Here is a 23116-nt window from a genome sequence, read left to right as displayed (position 1 = left end):
GGCGCACCCCGGTTCTTCCTCCCGCTGTCCGGTTCCTTCTCCTTCAGGGCTGGCCGCCGCTATACTGGCGGCGGTCAGTCCGCTCTTCTGTAACGTCATCTTCTTCTGTTCTCGTCTTCCGTCTTCTCCAGATGTTGACACGCCGGCCGGCTCTTCTCGCTGCAATGACGTGTGCCCGGCTTGCGTCGGATTTATATAGGCCTCACAGTCCCATCATGCTCTGTACCTACCCATGTGATACCTACCCACGTGGTAGGTATCACATGGCTGGCTGGTTTTCCGGTTTTGTTGCTTCTCTTCAGAAGGTATTCGATGTGCCGGCTCGCGCTGCCTCTGCTACGAAGCTCCTCATGTCCGTCAGACAGGGTTCACGATCCGTAGCCGAATACGCCATTGAGTTTCGTACCCTGGCAGCAGAGGTGGGCTGGAATAATGAGGCTCTGGTCGCTGCTTTCTCTCATGGTCTCTCGGATGCCTTGAAGGATGAGGTTGCAGCTAAGGACCTACCAGTGGAGCTCGAGGCTCTTATTTCTTTCCTGATTTTGATTGACACCAGACTCAGGGAGAGACCTTCCTTTAAGGAGAGCCTGCGGAGGCCTCCTAACAGATTGGTGCCTACGTTTGCTGTCCCACCCGTGCCTCCCTCTCCTCCCACGCCTCCTGGGGGGGTGAACCCATGCAGCTGGGGTTTGCTCGCCTGTCCGAGGGGGAGAGGGCACTCCGGAGACGCGAGGGCCGATGCATGTACTGTGGTCTCGGTGGTCATTTTCGGTTGGCATGTCCGAACCGTCCGGGAAACGCTCGCACCTGAGATCCTGTCGGGGGCAGATCTTGGGTGGAGTCTCCTCGTCCCCGGTTTCCCGTGTTGACAAACCACTGATCACTGTTGTCCTCTCCTGGGTCGGGGGTTCGGTGACGACCCAGGCGTTGGTGGACTCTGGTGCTGGTGGTTTGTTCATTGATAGTGTGTTCGCTGCCGCCAATTCCATTCCTCTGCAGGCTCGAGGTTCCCCGCTGGCTCTTGAGGCGATAGACGGCAGACCCCTCCAGCCGTCACACGTGACTCATAAGACCCTTCCAGTGGGGATAGCCATTGGTGCCGTTCACAGAGAGTCGGTCTGCTTCCAGGTTATTTCGTCTCCACACTACTCGGTGGTCTTGGGGTACCCCTGGCTCCAGAAGCATAATCCGACTTTCGATTGGAGATCGGCCGAGATCCTCTCGTGGTCACCGCAGTGTGGGGCTAGTTGCATCCATGGGCCTGTCAAGTTGCTGTGTACTTCCTTGGATTCTCTGTTGCCTCCTGAATACGAGGAGTACTGGGATGTATTCGATAAGGTGCGCGCGGTTGCCCTACCTCCGCACCGCCCATACGATTGTGCCATAGAGTTACAACCTGGTGCCGTTCCTCCTCGTGGCAGGGTCTATCCACTGTCGGTAGCGGAGAATGAGGCCATGGAGGAGTACGTGATGGAGGCGCTTTCACGCGGGCACATTCGCAAATCCTCATCCCCGGCAGGGGCTGGATTTTTCTTTGTGAAAAAGAAGGCCTTGCATCAATTACAGGGGTCTCAATCGCATCACGATCAAGAACGCTTACCCGATACCCTTGATTTCCGAGCTGTTCGATCGCCTTAAAGGGGCCACGGTCTTTACCAAACTCGACCTGAGGGCGGCATATAACCTGGTAAGGATCAAGGCGGGCGATGAGTGGAAGACCGCGTTTAATACCAGGACCGGTCATTATGAATCCTTGGTTATGCCCTTTGGGTTGTGCAATGCGCCCGCAGTCTTTCAGGAATTCATCAATGATGTTTTCCGTGACCTGTTGCAGCAGTGTGTGGTGGTCTATTTGGATGACATCTTGGTATATTCTGAATCCATGGAGGCCCACATTCTGGATGTCAAACGAGTGTTGCAACGGTTACGAGAGAACAAGCTGTTCGGTAAGCTTGAGAAATGCGAATTTCACCGATCCCAGGTAACCTTCCTAGGTTACATCATTTCCGCTGAGGGGTTCTCCATGGATCCTGAGAAGGTTTCGGCTGTCTTACAGTGGCCCCAGCCCAGTGGTCTTCGTTCCCTGCAGCGCTTTTTGGGCTTCGCCAATTATTATCGGAAGTTCATCAGGGACTTTTCCATGCTGGCCAAGCCTCTCACGGATCTGACCAGGAAGGGCAGTAATTCCCAGGTCTGGCCGCTCGAGGCCATCCGAGCTTTTGAGGCCCTAAAATCCGCCTTTGTGTCGGCTCCAATTCTGTCGCATCCCAACCCTGGGTTGCCCTTTGTCCTCGAGGTGGACGCGTCTGAGACGGGAGTAGGCGCTCTTCTGTCTCAGCGTAGAACACCAGAGGGTCCTCTGCTTCCTTGTGGGTTTTACTCCCGGAAACTGTCTCCCGCGGAGTGCAACTATCAGATTGGTGACAGGGAGTTATTGGCCATCGTGCAGGCCCTTAAAGAATGGAGGCACTTGCTCGAGGGCTCGGTGGTTCCGGTTCTCATCCTGACGGACCACAAGAATCTGACCTACCTTTCTGAGGCCAAGAGATTGACACCACGTCAGGCCAGATGGGCTCTGTTCTTATCACGTTTTAATTACGTGGTCTCCTACCTACCCGGTTCCAAGAACATCAGGGCGGATGCCTTATCACGGCAGTACTCCGAGCTGTCCAGGGAGGAATCGATTCCGACTTCGGTCATACCTCCGAATCAGATCCTGGCCGCCATTCGCACCAGCCTGACCTCTCCCCTGGGTGAGCAGATTTTGGCGGCTCAATCTGGTGCTCCCTCTGGGAGACCCAACGGCAGATGTTTTGTGCCTGAGGAGTTGCGCACTCGGTTGTTGCGAACCTACCATAACTCCAAGACCGCGGGGCATCCTGGAAAGAATCAGCTGTCCTGGGCTGTTTCACGTCTGTTCTGGTGGCCTTCCCTACGTTCCGACATCGCCGCATATGTAGCGGCATGCTCCGTTTGTGCCCAGAGTAAGTCCCCTCGGCACCTTCCGTTGGGCCTTCTGCAACCCATAGCCACCGGGGAACGCCCATGGTCACACCTGGGGATGGATTTCATCGTGGACCTCCCTGCATCCCAAGGCCATACGGTCATTCTCATGATTGTGGATCGGTTTTCCAAAATGTGCCACTGTGTTCCTCTCAAGAAGTTACCCTCTGCACAAGAGTTGGCCACGATTTTTGCCAGGGAGGTCTTCCGGTTGCACGGTTTGCCCAAGGAGATTGTGTCGGATCGGGGGAGTCAGTTTGTGTCCAGGTTCTGGCGCGCCTTTTGCTCCCAGTTGGGGATTCATCTCTCCTTCTCCTCGGCCTACCACCCTCAGTCCAATGGGGCCGCAGAACGATCCAATCAGGCCTTGGAGCAATTCCTTCGTTGCTATGTCTCCGATCACCAAGACAATTGGGTTGACCTCCTGCCTTGGGCTGAGTTTGCCAGGAACACGGCGGTGAACTCTTCCTCTGGGACGTCTCCCTTCATGGCCAATTATGGGTTCCAACATGCCGTGTTACCGGAGGCATTCTCTCCCCAGGATATTCCGGCTGTGGAGGATCACCTTTCCGTCCTACGTGCTTCTTGGGTACAGATCCAGAAGTCCCTTGAGGTCTCTGCGCAGCGCCAGAAACTCCAGGCTGATCGCAGACGAGCGCCTGCTCCTTCCTACCAGGTCGGAGACCGTGTATGGTTGTCCACCCGCAACCTCAACCTTCGAGTGCCCACTCCCAAGCTGGCTCCTCGCTTTGTTGGTCCCTTCCGAGTGCTTCGCAGGGTAAACCCGGTAGCCTATGCCCTTGCGCTTCCACCTGGCATGCGGATCTCCAACGTGTTTCATGTCTCCCTGTTGAAGCCACTGGTGTGCAATCGCTTCACTTCCTCGGTTCCTCGGCCTCGTCCGGTCCAAGTGGGTAATCATGAGGAGTATGAGGTGAGCAATATCCTGGACTCACGCCTGGTCCGCGGTCGGGTGCAGTTTTTGGTCCACTGGCGTGGTTATGGTCCAGAGGAGCGTTCCTGGGTTCCCTCCGCAGATGTCCATGCTCCTGCCTTGCTCCGAGCCTTCCACGCACGCTTCCCTCAGAAACCGTTTTTTGCTCCGCGGAGGAGCGGCCCTTGAGGGGGAGGTACTGTCATGGTCTTACCTCCTTGCTGTTCTCCTTCGTTTGACATGTGCTGGCGGCCATCTTGGTTTCTGGGTTTCTTGTAGCCTCCCACCCTGCGGCTCCTCCTTCCCACTGGGAGGAGCTGGATGCCTGGCTCATATATATAGGAGATCTGTGGCTTCAGTTCCTTGCTTGGTCCTCCTGTGTTCACATGCTTCTAAGACTGCTGCTGCTTCTGGTTCCGATCCTGGCTTCGTCTGACTTCCCTGCTGGTTCCTGATCCTGGCTTCGTCTGACTTCCCTGCTGGTTCCTGATCCTGGCTTCGTCTGACTACCCTGCTGGTTCCTGATCCTGGCTTCGTCTGACTACCCTTCTGGTTCCTGACCTCTGGCTTCGCAAAGACTCTGCTTCGGTTTCACCATCCGTTTGGACTTTTGCTTTACAGCTTGATTTTCAATAAAGCCTTCTTATTTTCACTTATCTCTTGTTGTACGTCTGGTTCAGGGCTCCGTGACATTGGCATCTTAAAACAATTCTACTTCTAATTTGTTCTACATCAAAATCTTTATATTTTTACCTTATAACAGAATTATCATTAGGTCAGTAGACACTAAAATCATAATTGTATCTGTGACCTGGAATATAATATCTAATTTTAGTGACTTTTAATAAAATATATGTAGCGCCTGGTTACTTCCAAGTACCGGTGCTATTGAAATTTAGAGGGTGATCATCAGAGTATTTGTAAACTCTGATCCAAATTGTTATGTTCAAAACAGGGTCTCTGTCTCAGCTTGGCTGTGCTGTGGGCTCATTCTGTCATTGCTGGGGTGATGTTCCACCCCAGGATGATAGGTGGCAGCAGTGGAGTCGAGACTTGGGTGCTTTTTCCCAGCAGCCAATCAGGAGGGAGTTTCCTCGCTGGGCATGCTGGGAGAGGGTATTTATGGGACAGACGCCATTGAGTCTGGGTTCGTCTTCTTCGTCCAGTGTGGCACCCACCTTTAGGGTGGCCACATCACGGCGCCCCCGCGTTATGGCTGCGGCGTGCATGCCACGCGGTGTTCCTGGTTCCGGGACCATGTTGGTCCGGAACATTTGAACAGCGGCGGGGACCAGGGCTGGACTGGGACAAAAATGTGGCCCTGGACTTCATCCAGACCGGCCCAGGGCACAACACATCAGGGTACAGTGCACATCAGGGCATGGTACAGAGCTCAGCACATCAGGGTACAGGGCACAGAACATCAGGGCACAACACGTACATGGCACATCACATCAGGGCCCATCTCAGCACATCAGGGCACACCTCATTGAGGCACAGGGCACATCAGGGCACAGGGCACATTATGGTGCACATCGTTTACCTGCCAGAGTAGCGCAGGAAGCGTGTGTAATATGTTCTCCCTCCCGTCACGGCACTCACTCGGCTCCCTGGCGGCCCCTCCACTCTTCTCGTCCATCCCAGATGATGTCACAAGCAAATGGGGATGGACGAGAAGAGAGGTGGGGCTGTCGGGGAGCAGCGTGAGTGCCGTGACAGGAGAGAGAACATATTACACACGCTTCCTGCGCTACTCTGCATGCTTGCTAAATCTTGATCTTAAGGATATATATGTGTAGCGCTGAGATTGACTAAGTGAAAATCAAAATACCATAGTAAGTGCAGTGATGAAAGTTAAAACACATATAACAATATTATGCACAAATCATAAGTCTTAAATGGGTCCCTCTGATGCGAGGGATAGAAGAATGTGCCTGGGTGGCACGAGATCTGATACACCTGCTGTGATATCAGATGTGGATGCAAGGTTCAACAGAACACAAGACTGTGATGGTCAAATATATAAACAAAAGTTCATCAACATCAAAAAGTCATTCAGGTGAGTGAGTGAATAGATGAAAATTGCGTGACTTCTTTAACGTGACAATCCCACCACCGAAAAAAGTGCAGGCTTACCGTAACTCGTTGACCGATGATGACATATGTCAACAAAGGTCAAACAAGGCTTTATATGACAGATGTCAAAAACGATCCTTGGCAGGAAGCATAGGTCCGACTGGTTGAAATATCTTTGAGTAGGATGGGTCCCCAGGAGCAAGCTGGAAGCTGTACTTGTAGATGGAGTCCCCAACCTGATAAGCTCAGTGTATTAGTGGTGCATATAGAAAGGAGAGAAGGGTGGCCACATAGCGTAACTCCGTATAATAAATAAAATACGTTTTTATTCACAGCTGACAAACTTACATTTGGCTGGAAGTATAAGAGCTCTTGCATGCAAATAGGGCGACAGTGGAGTCCTCCCGACGCGTTTCGTGGTCAAAAGCACATCGTCTGGGGTATCTCTCCACTGTAGCCCACTCCAATATATATGTATTCCATATGTTCACATCCAATCAAATGAGGATCTGACTCACCCAACAATCAGCAATCACAGGCAGCACTTCCACCTATCCAAGATGGCGCTGTGGCTTGCACTCCAAGCCTCTATGTGAGAAATGAACCCCATGCAAAAAACAGGAAGTGGATACAGCCCTTAATGTGACAGCCAATATAGTTTAAGCAGAGTCATTGCGAGTGAGAACATAGTGATTATCTTGAAGTGACTGGCATAATCCGTGTAATATATAGTGTGGATGCTTTTTTTAAAAAAGAATATACACTTATAAACATCGCGGTCCGTAGGTCTGGCCACTGCGCATGTGCAGTACCCAAGCCTCGTTCCCATATAGAAGGGGCGTAACAGACCGCAGTGGTCAAGCCTCGTTTGTGTGTGTCTAAGATGACGCCGCCAATGTCCTAACACGCGTGCGTGATGCCCATGCCTCACTATGAAAAAGTGAAAGGCTTCCTTGTGATGGGATCGTAGATGCTAGATGGTCAAAGCGCATGCGCGCGGGTCAAGCCTCGTTATGAAAGAAGCCAGTCGCGGTTGGTCGAATCAGCCCCCACAGGAATGAGGCGCATATACGATCATGATTGGTTAGATCAGTAACCTAGATAAACGAACAGCAAAAAAATGTGTATATTACACCCTTATGGACGAGCGAAAAAAAGGAAATTAAAAACGTCGCCAGCACATGGAATATATAAACCAGTCAAAGAGTTACATAGAAAATTGTATATTAAATTAAAAGAGGATTGCCACATTCGATCTGACCAAAGAAAGAGGAAATTTCTGTCAGATTCGGGTGAGAGACAATCAGCATGTCTAAAACAATTGAAATTGAACATATGTTTATTACATTAAAATGTGGTCTGTGGCGCGCGCTGCCTTATATGAATAAGTGAGCGCGTAGAAATTACCACAGGCAAAAATAAAATAAATGTGCAATGGAATTGCAGATATAAAAAATATATTATAACAAACCTGCCTCATAGACTATAAAAAACTGCCTCATGTTTGATGTGAGTCAGATCACCACGTACATTAACACACGACATAAATAATCATAAATTAGACAAAAATACGTAGTAAGGAACAAGAAAGTTACTGCATGTATAAACTTCACGCAGTACGAATTAAGTGTACTATAAAATTTCCAAAGACCCAGAATACGCAAAATGCAGAACAGCGATAAACTCATGACACATTAATAAAGGCATTTATATCCCATTCAACATTCATTCCGAACGGGGTATATGTCTGGAGTTCATATATCCAGAAAGTCTCTAAGCGGGAAACCCCCCGAGTCATGGCTCCACCTCTCCACGGGGGGGTATATTTGTCAATGACCACAAATTGTGTTCCCTTGGGATTTCTGTGATGATATTGTTTATAGTGTCGGGGGACAGGATGTTTAGTGTTCCCACCTATTATAAGTGCAATATGTTCGCTCACTCGAATTGAAAAAGTGCAGATGGTACGACCGACATATTGCATGCCGCAAGGACACGTTAGTAAATATACAATGTACTTGGTAATTTTCCTCCACTGTCACTAACAAGCAATACACCATAAAAACATTTTGTACATGTGCGACCAAGTACATGTATATTTACTAACGCGTCCTTGCGGCATGCAATATGTCGGTCGTACCATCCGCACTTTTTCAATTGGTTCGAGTGAGCGAACATATTGCACTTATAATAGGTGGGGACACTAAACATCCTGTCCCCCGACACTATAAACAATATCATCACAGAAATCCCAAGGGAACACAATTTGTGGTCATTGACAAATATACCCCCCCGTGGAGAGGTGGAGCCATGACTCGGGGGGGTTTCCCGCTTAGAGACTTTCTGGATATATGAACTCCAGACATATACCCCGTTCGGAATGAATGTTGAATGGGATATAAATTCCTTTAATAATGTGTCATGAGTTTATCGCTGTTCTGCATTTTGCGTATTCTGGGTCTTTGGAAATGTTATAGTACACTTAATTCGTACTGCGTGAAGTTTATACGCGCAGTAACTTTCTTGTTCCTTACTACGTATTTTTGTCTCATTTATGATTATTTATGTCGTGTGTTAATGTACGTGGTGATCTGACTCACATCAAACATGAGGCAGTTTTTTATAGTCTATGAGGCAGGTTTGTTATAATATATTTTTTATATCTGCAATTCCATTGCACATTTATTTTATTTTTGCCTGTGGTAATTTCTACACGCTCACTTATTCATATAAGGCAGCGCGCGCCACAGACCACATTTTAATGTAATAAACATATGTTCAATTTCAATTGTTTTAGACATGCTGATTGTCTCTCACCCGAATCTGACAGAAATTTCCTCTTTCTTTGGTCAGATCGAATGTGGCAATCCTCTTTTAATTTAATATACAATTTTCTATGTAACTCTTTGACTGGTTTATATATTCCATGTGCTGGCGACGTTTTTAATTTCCTTTTTTTCGCTCGTCCATAAGGGTGTAATATACACATTTTTTTGCTGTTCGTTTATCTAGGTTACTGATCTAACCAATCATGATCGTATATGCGCCTCCTTCCTGTGGGGGCTGATTCGACCAACCGCGACTGGCTTCTTTCATAACGAGGCTTGACCCGCGCGCGCATGCGCTTTGACCATCTAGCATCTTTGATCCCATCACAAGGAAGCCTTTCACTTTTTCATAGTGAGGCTTGGGCATCACGCACGCGTGTTGGGACATTGGCGGCGTCATCTTAGACACACACAAATGAGGCTTGACCACTGCGGTCTGTTACACCCCTTCTATTTGAGAACGAGGCTTGGGTACTGCACATGTGCAGTGGCCAGACCTACGGACCGCGATGTTTATAAGTGTATATTCTTTTAAAAAAAAAGCATCCACACTATATATTACACGGATTATGCCAGTCACTTCAAGATAATCACTATGTTCTCACTCGCAATGACTCTGCTTAAACTATATTGGCTGTCACATTAAGGGCTGTATCCACTTCCTGTTTTTTGCATGAGGTTCATTTCTCACATAGAGGCTTGGAGGCTTCGATAGGTGGAAGTGCTGCCTGTGATTGCTGATTGTTGGGTGAGTCAGATCCTCATTTGATTGGATGTGAACATATGGAATACATATATATTGGAGTGGGCTACAGTGGAGAGATACCCCAGACGATGTGCTTTTGACCACGAAATGCGTCGGGAGGACTCCACTGTCGCCCTATTTGCATGCAAGAGCTCTTATACTTCCAGCCAAATGTAAGTTTGTCAGCTGTGAATAAAAACTTATTTTATTTATTATACGGAGTTACGCTATGTGGCCACCCTTCTCTCCTTTCTATATGCACCACTAATACACTGAGCTTATCGGTTTGGGGACTCCATCTACAAGTACAGCTTCCAGCTTGCTCCTGGGGACCCATCCTACTCAAAGATATTTCAACCAGTCGGACCTATGCTTCCTGCCAAGGATCGTTTTTGACATCTGTCATATAAAGCCTTGTTTGACCTTTGTTGACATATGTCATCATCGGTCAATGAGTTCCGGTAAGCCTGCACTTTTTTCGGTGGTGGGATTGTCACGTTAAAGAAGTCACGTAATTTTCATCTATTCACTCACTCACCTGAATGACTTTTTGATGTTGATGAACTTTTGTTTATATATTTGACCATCACAGTCTTGTGTTCTGTTGAACCTTGCATCCACATCTGATATCACAGCAGGTGTATCAGATCACGTGCCACCCAGGCACATTCTTCTATAGGGACCCATTTAAGACTTATGATTTGTGCATAATATTGGTATATGTGTTTTAACTTTCATCACTGCACTTACTATGGTATTTTGATTTTCACTTAGTCAATCTCAGCGCTACACATATATATACTTTTGTTTCTTGCTTTTTCGTATGAGCCGTGTTAGCAGCTACCATCCACATACAATTGGCAGCGCAGAGTATTCACTTTTTTTCTAAATCTTGATCTACCCATCAGGCGCCAGCTGTCAGCGATTGACTGGTAGATCGCCACGACTTCTGACCGGCCCACTGAGCCATCGGCCCACCGGGAATCTCCTGGTAGTCCCGATGGCCAGTCCATCCCTGGCGGGGACCCAGTGATCGACTGGGTTCCCATTTCTTGAAGATCCCAAGCGGTATAGCTGAACGGTGGGGAGTCCATCTGCGTAAAGCCAATGGGAGGCTGGCGATCCAAGAGGATTTCGACAAACCATCGGGGAATCAAGGTTGCCGGAAACTGAAGGATTGATCACCTGTCAGTCGGTACCTGGGCGACGATAAGAAGGAGATCCAGGCGTAATTCTTAAAGGAGCATTGTCTCCGTAATTACAATCGGTGGGGGCCTGTGGCAGAGGTTTCTCCCTGAGTCCATACCAGGAGGGTCTGTGGCAGAGACTTTTCCTCAAGTTCAAGGTTTGAGTGATACTCCGGCTGCCAGGTCAGTGAGAGAGGCCTGTCCGAGTACGCTAAGCCCACTCAGGCTGGAGTGGTACAGAAAGTGTTACATATGGGAGCAGGACTGTTCCAAATACTACGCCTGAATCTGCTGTTCTCCTTCTTCCTTCAACTCTATCCCTTTCATCACCAGTTTATTGTTTTTACCCGGCTGGGTAATAAAGAGCACAGCAAAAGACACCTGTTGCAGACATTCCTTTACTGCCATACGCACCATTCACTCCTAGGAATTCGGAGAGCCACGAGGTAAATGTGCCACCCAGCAGCTCCTCCGGGGTTAGTGCTACATATAGGTATTTTTAAAATAATACTGAGGCCTCGTACACACGACCGAGGAACTCGACGGGCGAAACACATTGTTTTGCTCGTCGAGTTCCTTGTTAGGCTGTCGAGGAACTCGACGTGCCAATTTTCTCCATTCCCGTCGAGGAAATAGAGAACATCCTCTCTTTTTGGCTCGTCGAGTTCCTCAATAGTTTCCTCGTCGAAAAAAGGAACACAACTGGTTTCCTCGGCAAAAAAAAAAAAAAACAGCAAGTTTCTTGCTGTTTTTTGCCGAGAAACTCGGTCGGGTGTACGAGGCCTGACTGCATAAAATTTAAATCTCTTCCTAAAATGTTTTGAAATGAACTTTGAACAGACTCAATGAATATTTTAGAGATGGTTTAGCTGTATCCACAATTCCTGAGGTCTAACACAATGGGTTTCGTTAGACAGGGGTGATTTCCATGTGATAACAGTCTAGTTACATATCTGTGTAACCTTTATGGCCGTGTTGGGCCTATCCTTTAATCTTACCAACGAGGACCGGTAAATATCTTTGGTTTCGTGAAAAGGGCCACTATTGTTCAGGTGACTTTGTTTCAACACAAGGCTTATATATTTTAGAATGGTTGATCCATTGAAACTTGGAAAACATATGAAGTCACAAAGACCTTCAGTTCGTCTGTCTTGAGGCCTCACTGAATTTAACATCTCCACCAGAATATTATACAATTTATTATTTCTTCATCATAATTATAACAGGGTGCTGGGGGAAACTGGTCACAGAAGGTTTTTAGCTTAATGCATAGAACACATTAGGGTAAAAAAAAAAAAATTCTGCCTTTAGAGCCACTTTAACACTGACTCTGCAGCTTCTACATTTTTACTTCACATAATACTAATTTACACGGATCTATCCAAGGGAGGTAACACTGTTATATAATCTTTATATGAAACTGATCAGAACATGTGACCTTCTCTACAGCCAGCTGATTTTTGTTTTTCTCTCTTTCTCTCAGTGCCCCCAGAGGTGAAGGTGTGGGGTCATCGTCAGTCGGATGATGTGACCAGACTTCAGTGTCTGGTGTACGGGTTTCACCCCCGACCTGTGGATGTGAAGTGGATGAGGAATGGGACAGACCATATTCCTTCATATGAAATGACTCCAATTCTCCCCCATCCTGATGGCACCTATCAGATCAGAGTCAGTGCGGAAGTGCCAAACAAGGAGGAAGACTCTTACTCCTGTCATGTGGAGCACAGCAGTCTGGGGGAAGAGACTCTCAGTGTGATATGGGGTGAGTGATATTTACACAGAATACAGTACAGTGGAACCTCTGATTGCGAGTAACGTGTTTAACAAGCGTTTTGCAATACGAGCAATTATCTTTTTTAAATTCTTACTCGGTTAGTGAGCGTCTCGCAAAACGAGCAGGATTCAAGACTCTGCCGTGTGCAGTACCGCTTTTGGGCAGAGGTGCGGGGGTGCCGGTGACACTCGGAGCCGTTCGGAAATACTCCTTTAGCGAGTGTTTCCAAGTGCATACGAGTGGTCTCCGAGTATTTCCGAGTCTCTGGCGCCCCCCAACTCTGGCAACATGCGGTATTGCATGCAATAGAAGTCAATGTGGAATGAATTATGTTAGTTTCCATTGACTTCTATGGGGAAACTCGCTTTGATATGCGAGTTCTTTGGATTACAAGCATTCTCCTGGAAACCCAGAACAGTGTGGGCAACGAGTGCAGACTCTTTTGAAAGTATTATTAAAGCCCCACTCTGGACAAAAACTATCTTTCTTTCTCTATCTTTTCTTTTTACCTTGCAAATGGGGTGAATACATGCAGGAGACAAAGCGGGGGTTCCCAGCAATTAGCTGCAGCCAGAAGCCCCAATAAAAGCAATTGGAGGCTGAGAGCTTCCACAGCTAATTGTGGCTGCTGGCATGTAATCAGTAAAAGAAATGGAGCGATTACTTGTGAATGATCGACCCTGGATGCAGACAGGTAATCAGCCCCATTTGCAAGTGCGAGTGGAGCCTAAAGTTATTTTTTTATTCTATGTGGCATATAATCTCTCTATAGGATTCTAATGTTGAAATACCAAGGACATTTCAATGGGATCTTCACACATGGCAGTCCTACTCCCGCTGAATATGATATTTGTTAGCCCTATGTGAATAACCCTAGGTTCACACTTCCACATTTTGTGCGGCCCACGTTTGCACGGTCACAGCAGCCCATTCAAATATACTGGTTGCTGTGTCTGTGTTTCCACAAAAGGTGCATACACCTTCAAACACACTGCATGCTGAGATGCTTGGGGGTGCCATTCAGAATGAATGGCAGCCCCACACGTCTCCTATGATTTAGCTGCGGGTGGTTGCGGGTGCGAGGACAGATGTGATTCTCGCAGCCACACACAGAGAAGTGAACCTAGCCTTAACCCACAGAAACCAATCATAATCTATCTTGTAACAGTCTGACTTTAGCAGAGCATATGTTATTGGCTGCTATGAGTTGCTGCATTTGAAGAACTATAAAAAAAATGTGCAGGAAGGTGTATTTGTGGTGAAGAGACACGGTGGGGGAGATTTACTAAGTCCCCTTTCACACTTATACGACTTGTCTCACGATTTTGGACTGCAAAATCGTATGACAAGTCATTCTCCATTATTTTCAATGACTACCATTTATACTGGCACGACTTTAAGTTGTGCCTACTTCAAAGTAGTCCTTGCACTACTTTGGTCCGATTTTGATGCCACTTACACAGGCATTCATTGAATCGCGCGACTATGAAGTCGTACAAGTGTGAAAGGGGGCTCAAACTGAAGCACTCAGAATCTGGTGCAGCTGTGCATGGTAGCCAATCAGCTTCTAACTTTGTTAGTTTGTTCAGTTAAAGGGGTTGTAAACCCTCACGGTTTTTCACCTTAATGCATTGTATGCATTAAATTGGAGGTCCACCCTAAAAAAAATAAAAAAAATAAAATAGCCAAAAAGGCTACAAAAAATGTGAATTTTTTATTTCTTTTTCTATACTTGCCAGAAATGGCTGTTACTAGGCAGATCGCCCTAATCTGCCACGTCCTCGTCTGCGGTGGTCTTCTTTCTTCTCCTCCTCATGCTGCCTTCTGGGAAATGGGGAGCGGTGTCTTCTGGGACCTTGTGTGTGTCCCAGGAGACATCCGCCCATTCACATAGCGCCGCACGACTCGAGCATGCGCAGTAGGGAATCGGGCAGTGAAGCAGCAATGACCCGAATGATTGCTCGGCTTCGGCTGTTAACATCGTGGGCACCCTGGACAGGTAAGTGTCCTTATTAAAAGTCAGCAGTGTTTGTAGCTGCTGACTTAATTTTTTTTTAACCCCCCTGGCGGTATTCCCGAGTCTGACTCCGGGTTAAATTTCTGTGCTGTGATTGGTAACCCCGAGTAAGACTCGGGCTTGCCTCGCTGGATCCACAGGCATTGTTTACTTACCTTGTACCTGGATCCAGCGATGCCACCGCGCTGTGTGAGCGAGCAGGACCTCGCTCGATTCACACAGTGCCCTCCTGTGCCGCCGATCTCCGTTCCCTGCGACATTACGACGCACGGGAGCGGAGAACGGCGCCAAATTCAAAAACGTAAACAAACACATTACATACAGTATACTGTAATCTTATAGATTACAGTACTGTATGTAAAAAATACACACCCCCCTTGTCCCTAGTGGTCTGCCCAGTGCCCTACATGTACTTTTATATAATAAAAACTGTTCTTTCTGCCTGGAAACTGGAGATTGTCCATAGCAACCAAAAATGTCCCTTTATGTCAAAAATGGTTTTAGAGCAGCTAGAAAACAGCGATAATAAATTATAATCACTTGCAGAATTGTGCGATAGCGATTTGTGGGGAAATTCGTCATAAAAAAATAAAAGTAATGACAGCGACAATTCTGCAACTGAGCAAATTTCAGTGATTGAGTTGATTACATTATTGAATAATTTTTATTATAATTATATTATTATTTTTTATAATTATTTATTATATTATAATTTATAATTTTGTTTTAAAAAAAAATTCATACCCGGGATACCTACTAGACTCTTGTTTGGTCAGATTTAAGTGAGTTATTCCTAAGAATTACAGGCCTACAGTATAAAACGCCAAATTTCCTTGCAAATAATGGTACCGCTTTCAGCACCTTTTTTCTGAAAGAATCATACCGCCAGGGAGGTTAAACCGGACCTCCACTTTTAAAGTGCAAAATAATTGTGCTGCAGCAGCCCCCAGAGCCCCGCTTTTTTTCTTACCTGAATCCAATTCTTCCAGCAATAGGGACAAGCACAGCAGCTCCAGCCGCTGTCTTGGGTTCTCATTGGATAGATTGATACCATTGGCTTCTGCTGCTGTCAATCAAATCCAGTGAGGTGGAGGCCGAGTCCTGCTGTCTGTGTCAATGGACACAGCAGCAGGATTCGGGAGCGCGCCCGCACACGTGCCCCCATGGAAAGCGGCTCTCCATTGGGGCACTTAAGAAGAGGAGGAGTCAGGAGTGCCACCGGGGGGAACCCAGAAAAGGAGGCTCTGGGCCACTCTGTGTAAAACCCTTGCACAGAGCAGGTAAGTATAACATGTTTGTTATAAAAAAAAACAACAACAAAGCTTTACAATCACATTAAGCTTTGACAATAAAATCTGGAAATGGATTCCATGAAGAACTGCACCAGATTTTGCACGCTCTAGTGTTAGTAAATCCCCCCCTCCCAGTAAGTCTGCAATTAAATCTTCTTACCTTCCTGTTTGTATTCTTCTTTTGTGTGTACGCCCCATCTATAGTATACACATCACATAGTGCTGTATAGGAGGTAATCTGTGTGCTGGGAAATTCCCGCCTTCTATTCCTCATACATTTTAAGGAAGATTAATTTTTATATATTTTTATTAAATATTAGCACCCCTCTTTCATGGAACAGTAAATACAAATTATAAGCCAAGTAAACAAATTTACCAATTGTATTTGCCCACTGTTCTATATGGTGCAGTAGTGATGTATGTAATGGTGGCTAATGGTTTTCAGAATTTTGTGAACTCAATAATATGTGTGTAAGAATCCCAGACTCACCAACATCTGATTCTCTTTATATTTATCTTTGTCAGATCCACCAAGCAATGGTCCTTCAGTCGGAGTGATCGTTGGAGCTGCTATTGGAGTCATTGTTGTTCTTGCTATTATTATTGCAATTGTTTTATTGATAAGTAAGTATAAGGATGAGGGAATAATAATTTCATTAGCACATTAACAATGTTTTTTATTTATTTTTTTACTGTAGGGAATAAACACATTAGGGAGGTGATTTACTAAAATAGGAGAGTGTAAAATCTGGTGCAGCTCTGTATGAAACCCAATCGGCTTCCAGATTTTTTTGGCAAAGCTTAATTGAAACAAGCCGAAGTAAGAAGCTGATTGGCTTCCATGCACAGCTGCATCAGATGTTAGACTCTTTAATTCCTGGTTTAATGATCATGGTATCGCTGTGCTTGATAGGTTAGCAAATTCACCTGACCTAAACCACATAGGGAATCTGTGGGGTATTGTCAAGAGGAAGATGAGACACAAGACCTGTGTCTGCCCACCATAAATGCTTCCTCTGTCCGGTACCACGCGATCCAAGATCCCTCAGAGCACCCAGTTATTAGCCATAACTCAATGTAGGGTAAAAACAACAGACTGTGTATTGAAACACATGTACAAACATATATACAACTCCATGAACAGCATGAGACAACACACAATATATTGTACAACATTCCAGTGTGGCTGTACAGCAAGTCCGACTAGCACAGATCAGACTGGGGTTCTCAGTCACCCTGAGCCCCTAATGGACACAGGGTGATTTACACATAGGAGGGGCCAGGGGAGCTAGACACTGAGGTTTCTAGAGATCTCCAAGCTGGGTTCCACAAGCCCCCCACTCAAAGTGACTCCCGTCACAAGACCCAACAATGCAGATGTGCTGAAGGCCACTATCAAAGCAACCTGGGCTTCCATAACACCTCAGCAGTGCCACAGGCTGATCGCCTCCATGCCACACCGCATTGATGCAGTAATTCATGCTAAAGGAGTCCCGACCAAGTATTGAGTGCATACTATACTGCACAGGGACATTCTTCTTCCTGCTCCATAGCTTCCTTTTGGCTAATGAGTTAGCCTATCACATATGGTGGCAGTTATACTGCGGCAGGATGGCTCCCCGGGGAGAGCCGTCATAGCTGTACATCAGGCCTTTAAGACGCTGTAGGAGGCACATGTGTGCCCACAGCGTGTCCCTGGAGCCGATGCAAGTGCCCAGCGGATGCGATGACTGCTGGGCACCCGCGATCACTTGTGACAGAGCGAGAATCTGATCTATGTGTGTGTGTAAACACACAATTCCCGGTTCTCTCAGGGAGGAGACAGATCATGTGCTAAGTAGAAACAACAATCTCTCTCCTCCTCTAGTCAGTCCCATCCCCCCACAGTTAACCCCCTGATCGCCCCCTAGTGTTGTCCCCTTCCCTGCAAGTGACATTTATACAGTAATCAGTTTCTGTGGACAAACTCCTCTGTGTCCTGTGATGAACTCCAAGAAAGCAGTTTTACAGGTAAAATCTGTATTTTTCATCTTATACAAAGCAAACTATACAATTCCCTTTTAACATTTTTATTTTTTTAATGCAAAATTCTCCGATTTGAAAATATAGAAGTAAAAGTTTTTTATATTTTGGTTCCTAACCCTATGTCTTTATATTTCAGAGAAGACAAGGGCTGGCTATAAGAGCACCAACAAAGTACCCTTCTGCTAAGTTCCTAGGTCGGTTGCTGTGTCCCTATGTGTATTGTGTTCCTGTATCTATTGCTGTGTTCCTGTGTCTATTGCTGTGTTTTTTTTTTTTTTTAGCACTGATCGCTTTATAAATCTCACTGGTCCCAGAAAAGTGTCAAAAGTTTCCGATTTGTCCGCTGCAATATCATAGTCCCAATAAAAATAGCTAATCACCACCATTACTAGTAAAAAAATGTAAATAATAAAAATGCCATAAATCTATCCCCTATTTTGTAGACGCTATAACTTCTGCACAAACCAATCAGTATACGCTTATTGCTTTTTTTTTTTACCAAAAATATGTATAAGAATACATATCGGCCTAGACTGAGGAATTTTTTTTTTTTTTTTAGTTTGGGATATTTACTATAGCAAAAAGTAAAAAATAATTATGTTTTTTCAAAATTGTCGCTCTTCTTTTGTTTATAGCACAAAAAAATAAAAACTGCAGAGGTGATCAAATACCATCAAAATAAAGCTCTAATTTGTGGGGGGGAAAAGGATGTACATTTTGTTTAGATACAGCATTGCACGATAGCTGAATTGTCGGGTAAAGCAACGCAGTGCCATATCGCAAAAAATTTTCTGGTTAGGAAGGGGGGAAATTCTTACGGGTCTAAAGTGGTTAATGGAGACACAGACAGCAATTAAAAACTGCCAAGAATTTTAATCCCTCTCCACTGGAACTAAGAAAAAAGTTATACTTTAACTCCTCTGTGTCCTGTGATGTACTCCAAGAAAGCAGTTTTACAGGTAAACAAAAAATCGGAATTTTTCATCTTATACGAAGCAAACTATACAATTCCCTTTTAACATTTTTATTTTTTTAATGCAAAATTCTCCGATTTGAAAATATAGAAGTAAAGTTTTTTATATTTTGGTTCCTAACCCTATGTCTTTATATTTCAGAGAAGACAAGGGCTGGCTATAAGAGCACCAACAGTGAGTATCCTTCTGCTATGTTCCTAGGTCTGTTGCTGTGTCCCTATGTGTATTGTGTTCCTGTATCTATTGTTGTGTTCCTGCGTCTATTGCTGTGTTCCTGTGTCTATTGCTGTGTTCCTATGTCTATTGCTGTGTTCCTGTGTCTATTGCTATGTTCCTGTGTCTATTGCTGTGTTCCTGTGTCTATTGCTGTGTTCCTATGTCTATTGCTGTGTTCCTATGTCTATTGCTATGTTCCTGTGTCTATTGCTATGTTCCTGTGTCTATTGCTGTGTTCCTGTGTCTATCTTTGTGTTCCTGTGTCTATCTCTGTGTTCCTGTGTCTATTGCTGTGTTCCTGTGTCTATTGTGAAAAATATACTACAGCGCTAATTAAATAATCAATTCCACGTGCACCTAAATAAAAAAACAAATAATATAGCTGCTATCTTGAGTGATACCAAATCCAAACAGTGAAACATATAAAATATAGATGCGCTAATATTAACTTAAAAGGTGATAAAACGTACAAAGAAAACTAATCAGGGAGAACACTTCATAAACTGTGAATTACTAATATGTCCTTAATTAGTGCACAGTGATTAGCAGGATTCCATGCAGGGAAAAAATCACTCTCTTCAATCTGAATGCTAATCCAGCCCTTCACCGCTGTGATCAGATGATACAGGCACTCACAGACAGGGATTGCATGAAAGAAAAGAGAAAAAACCTCATTGCGCAATATTCGATGACAGATCAAAAAATGTAATCAGAGCATTGACATATGCACTCACGAATCCCCGCTTTCAGTAAAGCATGAAAACGCCACTCAGTATGTTGTTTCCTCAGCTCGATCCGATGCACTCGGATTCGATCGCAGGCTCCTCCCTACGCGTTACGTCACAGGCACGTGACTTACTCACTTACGCACGCGACTTGAACCCATGAGTAAGTCGCGTACCTGTGACGTAACGCGTAGGGAGGAGCCTGCGATCGAATCCGAGTGCATCGGATTGAGCTGAGGAAACAACATACTGAGTGGCGTTTTCATGCTTTACTGAAAGCGGGGATTCGTGAGTGCATATGTCAATGCTCTGATTACATTTTTTGATCTGTCATCGAATATTGCGCAATGAGGTTTTTTCTCTTTTCTTTCATGCAATCCCTGTCTGTGAGTGCCTGTATCATCTGATCACAGCGGTGGAGGGCTGGATTAGCATTCAGATTAAAGAGAGTGATTTTTTCTCTGCATGGAATCCTGCTAATCACTGTGCACTAATTAAGGACATATTAGTAATTCACAGTTTATGGAGTGTTCTCCCTGATTAGTTTTCTTTGTACGTTTTATCACCTTTTAAGTTAATATTAGCGCATCTATATTTTATATGTTCCTTTGTCTATTGCTGTGTTCCTATGTCTATTGCTGTGTCCCTTTGTCTATGGCTGTGTTCCTATGCCTGTAGCTGTGTTTCTCGGTCTGTATCTGCATTGTATACAGGTCCTGTGTGTGAGCTTTATCCTGTGTGTGAGCAGATCTGCAAACAGATCTATATCAGTATAACTACTGATATAGATCTGTTTGCAGTATAATAGATGTACTGTACATGATAATCACTGATGTATATTTTGCAGCTTCTGACACCACGTCTGACAACTCCAACGCAGAGAAGGCCTGAATGTAAGTTTTCAGTTCCCTATTACACACAAAAATGGAATGGAGTCCCCCTAAAATCCATTCCAGATTCTTATGCGAGCATGCAGCCTGTCGGGCCAGGAAAATGGAGGAGGACAAGCAATCAGCCCCCCCTCTTGAACCATACCAGGTTGCATGCCAACAACATGGTTGGGGGGTTGTTGTGGTTGTTGATGAGGTCAAGGGTCTCTTCCCCACAAAACATTTTTTTATTGGTTGACTGCATAAAAACTGCAAACACTTGAGACTGATCAGGGCTCTTCTTTGGGTGAGGAAAAGAGGAGAACTTGGCTGTCTCTGAAGCTTGTAGATTTGTTGTCTTTTGTGTAGTTTCCACAAGTTGTGCTAAACTGTCAAAGTGTGTAAAGAAATGTTATACAGTCTAAAATAGTGTTCTAAAAAGGGATGTGTACTATCCATGGAAGGGCATTTATTACAAGAGTTTTCATTGTGTAGAACATGTTGGGGTGAATTCTCCATTTCACATTTAAAGAATACAGTACCTCTCACTACATTTATGTATTCCTATGTAAAAATTCTTCTGAGAGTAAAAAGACTTCTGATATAGGAAAGTAATTCTACTTAATTTGTTTGTCTTTGCAGGTCCACAAAGGAGAAGAATGCGGACTGTTTCCTTTGTCTGTATACATGTATAGCTTGGCTTCTTTCAGTTTAGAAATACGCATTTTGTGATTTAGGGAGAACCTGTCATATTCCATAATCGGGCATCTCATGTGCAGATACAATTACCGTAGCTGATATTAGGATTGTTGGGAACATTCGATAATGATTGTTTGAAATTTTAGGATCTGTACCACTCATACCAGATATTTGTCTGGTGCACTTTATATTATATACATTCAGCAGCTGGTGGGTTACATAGGAACCATCCTGTCTGCTATACGATTTGTTTCGAGAGAAAATTTCATAGATGTTCATAGCTATTTTTTTATAAAAATATAACATTTTTATTATAAATACATAAATAAAGTTGAATTCTAAAAATCCTTTACATAACACAGATAATATACAAACATCCAATCAAAACATTTCATTAGCTAGTGGAGAAACCACACTGGTAACAAGACTTTAAGGAAGATCGCTAGATTCTTTCCATAGTAACATAAATGTCCTGAAAGTGTGGCTCAACACCTGCAGCAATAGATTTAATAGATTGAATTTGATTGGAGAAAATTAGGGCTTGACATGTTTCACGTGCGGACACGCTTCTTCAAAAGCATAGTATATTTGGCGAGAATATAAAAGGACTGAAGTTGGCAAAATATTAGAAAATTAGCGCCTAGAAAACCAGGCATAGATTATGAAGATAGTAAGCCTTCACAGGAATGGGAAGAGGCTGGCTCCTTAATGATTATGTCTTATATGCCTCCTCACCACCTGTCAAATGCTCTCTGAAGAGTGGTCCAAATTCGGGTTGTTCTTCGGAGTGCAATGCAGGTGTAAACAAGGCCTTATGCCGCATACACATGATTGAAAATTCGGACAAGAAAATCGTGGATTTTTTCTGACGGAATGTTGGCTCAAACTTGTGTTGCAGACACACGGTCACACAAATCTTCAGACCGTCAAGAACGACAAGCCGAGATCAATGAAGTTCAATAGGCAGTTCGGCTCTTCTGCTTGATTCTGAGCATGCATGTTTTTTTGCGCGTCGGAATTGCATACAGACGAGTGGATTTTACGATAGAAACTCTTTCCGTCGGAAAAATAGAGAACCTGCTCTCAATCTTTTGTTGGTGGTAATTCCGACAGAAAAAGTCCGATGGAGCCTACACACGGTCAGAATTTTTGACCAAAAGCTCTTATCTGACTTTTCTTGTCGGAATTTCCGATGATGTGTACGCGGCATTAGAGTATCGGGTCTTTCGGAAAGGTGGAGTTGCCTGGTAATATGTGTAAAAATACATTTTAACATGTTACAATATTAGGGTCCTTTCACACTAGTGGACCGTTCGTCCGTTCATTACAAGTCCGTTAGCGGATGGAGCATCCGCTAGCGTCCGCGTCCGTCGGGATCCGCTTTTGCGAACGGAAGAAACCCTATTTTTCTTCCGTCCGGCGGAACGGATCGGATGCAGACGGACAGACGGTCCGTCTGCATCCGATCCCCCATGGGGGAGAGCGGAGCAGAGACAGGGCGGTCTCTGCACTGTGTGCGGGGACCGCCCTATCCGCCGGCAGCTCAGTGGGGATGACGGATGATCCCCGCTGAGCTTTGGCGGACACACGGAGCGGACACAGAAACGGTCCGCTCCGTGTGAAAGGACCCTTAATCTATATAAATGAATCCAATAGACTGTTCATGTGAATAAATCAAAACTGTTGGAAAAACGTTACACTCATTAATGAAAAATTGCGCATGTGAAATCAAACATAATTTCATGTCAAATA

At 45.1% G+C, this 23116-nt stretch overlaps 1 protein-coding gene across 2 annotated transcripts in view; it reads left to right on the top strand.

Annotated features, from left to right (window-relative positions):
• The window catches only part of LOC120914294 (class I histocompatibility antigen, F10 alpha chain-like), a 93414-nt gene extending 71432 nt beyond the window's left edge, over nt 1-21982 (top strand). Inside the window, exons 4-8 of one of the 2 annotated variants that reach the window (XM_040324926.1) lie at nt 12257-12535; nt 16382-16480; nt 18997-19029; nt 20644-20689; nt 21308-21982. In XM_040324926.1, coding sequence (XP_040180860.1) covers nt 12257-12535; nt 16382-16480; nt 18997-19029; nt 20644-20687 — 455 coding nt within the window. In that variant the 3' untranslated portion in view covers nt 20688-20689; nt 21308-21982. Of the gene's footprint in view, nt 1-12256; nt 12536-16366; nt 16481-18996; nt 19030-20643; nt 20690-21307 lie in introns of both variants that reach the window. The other variant, XM_040324925.1, reaches the window with a different exon arrangement.
• The last annotated feature ends 1134 nt before the right edge of the window (nt 21983-23116 follow it).

Source organism: Rana temporaria, chromosome 9, assembly GCF_905171775.1.
Source record: "Rana temporaria chromosome 9, aRanTem1.1, whole genome shotgun sequence".
Lineage (NCBI taxonomy): Eukaryota > Metazoa > Chordata > Amphibia > Anura > Ranidae > Rana > Rana temporaria.
The sequence above is the reverse complement of the archived record's forward strand: the minus strand, read 5'-3'. Positions and strand labels throughout refer to the sequence as shown.